Here is a 4,352-nt window from a genome sequence, read left to right on the forward strand (position 1 = left end):
TTGCCACCCAGAGCGCCCCAGTTGCCGTGACGGTGATCACCTACATCGCGTCCAGCGGGGAAACACAGGGCCTGCTTGCAGTGCCCTGCGTGGTCGGTCAGGTGCGCTGACGCTGCACGCGGCGCAGGGGCCGTCGATCGCGCTGCCGCCGCCGAGCCCAGCTGGGCTGCACATGCTTTGCTTGCGTGCCTGCTCCGGCCGTCAGATGCCGGGAACCCGCTGTCTTGCGCTATGGCGGTGCGCCCGGGACCCTCTGAGGGGCGTGTAGAAGCGCATCTTGGCCCTCCATCCACCTCTGCACCAACCTCCCTCCCCCGTGCCCCTCGTCATGGTGATGATGTCATCATCCAATACAGCTCGTCCAGATCTTCATGGACCAGGTGACACCTTTGTGCCCGCCGCTCTTCAACGTAGCAGCGCTTGCGGCCGCTTTGTGGGCGCTTCTCTGCAACCATATGCAGCCGCCGCTGCGACTGGATTTTCCAGCCCTCTATAATGCCAGTATCCCCTGCCTCAGCGGTTTGTCACCTGGCCCAATCGTTGGGATGCCAGCCTGATGGCGCAAGCTTCGCCCTACCGCGTAGCTGCGGCCCCGCACTTGCCCTCCCCTCCGCAATTCCGCCCACCTCAACCTCATCCACCCCCTCGACTTCTGCCACCTGATCCGCAAACCCGCAGCCTATTGCCAACTACCTCGGCGGCCGCATCGCCAGATGGAACAGCGCCAATGCAACCTTGCAGCTCGCCGCGCCGCCCGGTGGCGCCCTTGCCGCCGACGCAGGCAAGGTGCCCTTGGCAGCCGGCGGCGGTGCCTCCCACGCATCGTCCGATGGCAAAGTCGTCGTGGCGCTGCCAGCCAACGGCGCTGCGGGCGCCGACGGCGCGCTCTCATCGGCCTCCCGATGACGTCAGCGGCAGCGCGACCCAGCCCCCTGACTTGGGAGGCCAAACGAAAACTAAGTCGAGAGCCTGGCGACACGTGGCGTGTGGACAGCAGGCGCTGTCCGCCGGCTCGCCCACACTTTCTCACTAACCAACCCCTTAGAGACGGCCCTTCCCCTGGTTTGGCAACGGCCGTGCCCACACTGCTGAGCGTGCCTGCGCGGGAGGTACAGACGCCTGCTGGCTGCTGCCAGGCGCAGGGTGGATGTACTGCGAACCAACTTGACCTGCATTTGCCGGTTGTCGCGCTGGGGTTTCTTTAGAGCTGGAACTGCCGGCAAGCTTTCTTCGCAGGCTCCCTGTTTTGAATTTCGCATCTGGCTGGGGCTGCCCCGTCATGCATTTTTGCAACGTAGCGCCGGACAGGGGTTGGAACCCGCCCTATAAGGGGCTGCACACGCCTGTACGTCAATGCACCGCGCAACACTGTCGCAAGAACCCAACTCGTGGCTACGCTGTTGCAGCCTCGTCAACAGCGGCGCTGCCGACAACAAGAAGGGTAGGATGGTGTGGAGCCCGCAGCTGAAATGAACTTTGAACGGCAAAGTGATGGAGTTGAGCATTGCCCCTTGTAAAATCTATGAACAAATGCAAGTGCACCAGCAAACATCACTGATGCCTGCTAGCACGCCGGTGTTGGCTCAAGCCTGTCTGTTGTCTGTGGTGCGCAGGTTGTTACGCTCGTGTGTGTGTGTGTGTGTGTGTGTGTGTGTGTGTGTGTGTGTGTGTTTTGTGTGTGTGTGTGGGAGGGGGGGGGTTGTGCGTGCGCGCGTGAAGCATGCATGTGTGTGTGCATGTTCGTTTGCTTGTGCATGCGTGTGTGCATACGCGCATGGGGGCGTATGTGTCAGTGCACGCTCACGCGTGGGGGTGTGTCTGCTCTTGTATGTGTCAGTGCATGTGGGTGCGCAAGCGCGTGCTTATCTTGTGGGCATGAGAGGGCGTGTGTACACAAGCGCATCGGTGCTTGCATGAGGGAGATGGTGAGGTACTAGATCAAGCGTTCATGTGCATACGGAAATTTTCGAATGCTTGCACACGCGTAGGCCAGCTGTTGTGCTGCCAATGGCTGTGCCACCATGCAGGATGCATGGCTGACGCGGCTTCAGGCTCCGAAAAAACATGTGCTGAAGTCCTGCTGCCGATGTTGGTTGATCAAGTGCTGCAAAACCCGTCCCGCACGCCGCACAGGCAGCCATGAGATTTGAGATGTTACACCGGCCAAGCGCCCCGCGCTTGAACCAAACCAATAAGCCCACACGGGTTGCGTTTGGGGGATGGCGGGTGCAGGCGGGGCGCGCGGGCTGCAGCTGAGCCTGGGCTCAGGCAAGCTGTCTGGCGCTCAGGCAGCCAGATGCACTTGCCGTAGGGTTGGTTCAGCTCATCAAAAGGGCGGGGTGACGCAGGGAGGGTATGCGGGAGGGAGTAGTGCCCGACCATCTGACACACAGGAGCAAGAGCTGCTGCGGGCGTATCGTGCGGCCCAGCCCCCCTCCTAGTGAGTGTGAGAGCGCCCGAGCGGCTGGCGGTGGGGGTGCCCGAGGCAGTGTCGGTGCTTCGAGGAGGTCTCGGCATCTGATCTCGCGATCTGGCAGAGCCAGATCATGACACGTGACATGCGCCTAACGAAATGCCACGACGCAGCTGGCTACAGGCCGCACCCCCAAAAAGTGCCGGAGAAACATGCACGCAGCAAACTCGAACGCATGCCGAGGGCGGTACGCAACGTGGACGGCCTGCTGCTGCGATGAAACAGGGGTGAGAACACCGGAAACCCCAAACTGAGCATGCAGGAAGACGGGCAAGCAGGCAGGCAGGCAGGCAGGTAGGCACGCGAAGAGAGGGCGCAGAGAGGGCGCAGCAGCTCGCTCCCGACGGCAATGCGTGTCGCGTGGCACACGAGAGCAGCCGGCGGCGCCGCCCAGGTGAGGAAATCGAGGATGCACATGTCCTCGGATATGGAGACAATGGCGCGGCGCCATCGACCGCGCGGCTGGGGCGGTGGCGCCGCGCACGCGGCAATCCATCGCGCGCACATGCAAAAGGCAAAGCGACAGCCAGCGAGTTGGGTTCGTGTATCCGGAGGGCGCGGGCGGCAGGCAGAGGCGCTGTTCCAAGAACACAAATTGGTGAGGGGTCAAAGGCAGTGCGTGGTTGGCCGAAGGGCCGGAGGGCATATCTGTGCACAGCTGCGCGGTGGTCCGGCTGGCGTATGGGATCAAGAGCGCCGCCCGAACGTTGTGTATGCACATGCGCACGCCCCATCATGCCGGTCTAACGACCGCCCTCCGCACCCGGGAGGGGGCTGGCGAAGAACGCGCCCTTCCGCCGCAACGCCGAAACAGGGCCCCCATTGGCTGCAGCCGCGCGGCGAAGGCCGCGAGACGGCGCGGCGTGCGCAAGGGCGCGGGGAGATGGGGAGGCGCCTTGCTTTGCAGGCTTCAAGCTGGCGTCTGCGGCGCAGCGCCAGGCTTGGATCCCCGTGCGTGGCAGGCGGCGGCCCCGCGGTGTGGCCGAACAGAGGGTCGTGCCCCGAGTGATTTCAATGCGCGCATTGATTCCGGCAAGGGGCGCGACGGCATTGCGTGGGTAGTGTGCAGGGCCGTCTCGCCGGTCGTTGGCGCAAGGGTGGCCGGGCGAGCGGAGCAACAAGTGAGCATGAGGCGGGGCCAGGTGTGCAGAGCCTCTTTGGTGGAGGCCATGTCCCCACAACTACGTACCGTATCGAAATCAAATGTATTGTCACGACGAGGTACCAGGCACCCCCAGTGATTGCACACCACTGAAAGCCACCCAAGAAGCGACTTGCACTGCCAATGCTTTGGGAATCCCCGCTCACCCAAGCAAACCGAAACAAGCAGCCTTCATGGCTGCAAGTACTCTTTTTTCAACCACATGCAAACTAGTATCGAGGCCCGGCAAACAAGTTCCGGCTGTCCTGAGGGTTCGCAAGAGTGCTGCGGTAGGCAAGTGGTTCCAACCGAGGGGCGGCGCCACGCCGGCGTGCGCTGAGTCAGCCATCGCAACCGCCCAGCGCCGCCACCGCGGGCAGCGACGAGGAGGGAAACCGGGTCTCGCGTGCAGAGAGGAGGCGCAGGCTTTGAGGCCTTGGCGCACCGCCTGCCACCACCCATTCACCTCCTAAGTTCAAGTCGCAAAGATCTCAGGTCTCACATGAAGGATCGCGCGAAGATTGCCTCCTCAGATTCCACTGCCATTGTGGAGGACATCGTGCAGCGAAGACAGCAGCTCTCCAGCTTCCCCTCCTATCGCCCCTCCATCTTCGCTTTCGAAACCCTCCATGCTTCCAAGCAACGAAAGCGACGGCTCCCTCTGCCGCTGCGCGCCCGCGCCGCCCCCGCTGCTGCCGCCGCCCTGCTGCCCGCCCCGGCCGCGCGCCGCGCCAGCGG

At 63.3% G+C, this 4,352-nt stretch overlaps 1 protein-coding gene across 1 annotated transcript; it reads left to right on the top strand.

The window, feature by feature from the left end:
* Nucleotides 1-678: 678 nt before the first annotated feature.
* MNEG_14482 (hypothetical protein) lies at nucleotides 679-906 on the top strand (the record flags this gene model as incomplete). Its single annotated transcript, XM_014037046.1, has 1 exon — nucleotides 679-906. A coding segment is annotated over one exon (228 nt), but the record flags the coding sequence as incomplete, so codon positions are not given.
* Nucleotides 907-4,352: the final 3,446 nt, after the last annotated feature.

The sequence above is a fragment of the Monoraphidium neglectum genome, assembly GCF_000611645.1.
Source record: "Monoraphidium neglectum strain SAG 48.87 unplaced genomic scaffold scaffold04521, whole genome shotgun sequence".
In the NCBI taxonomy this organism is placed as follows: Eukaryota; Viridiplantae; Chlorophyta; class Chlorophyceae; order Sphaeropleales; family Selenastraceae; genus Monoraphidium; species Monoraphidium neglectum.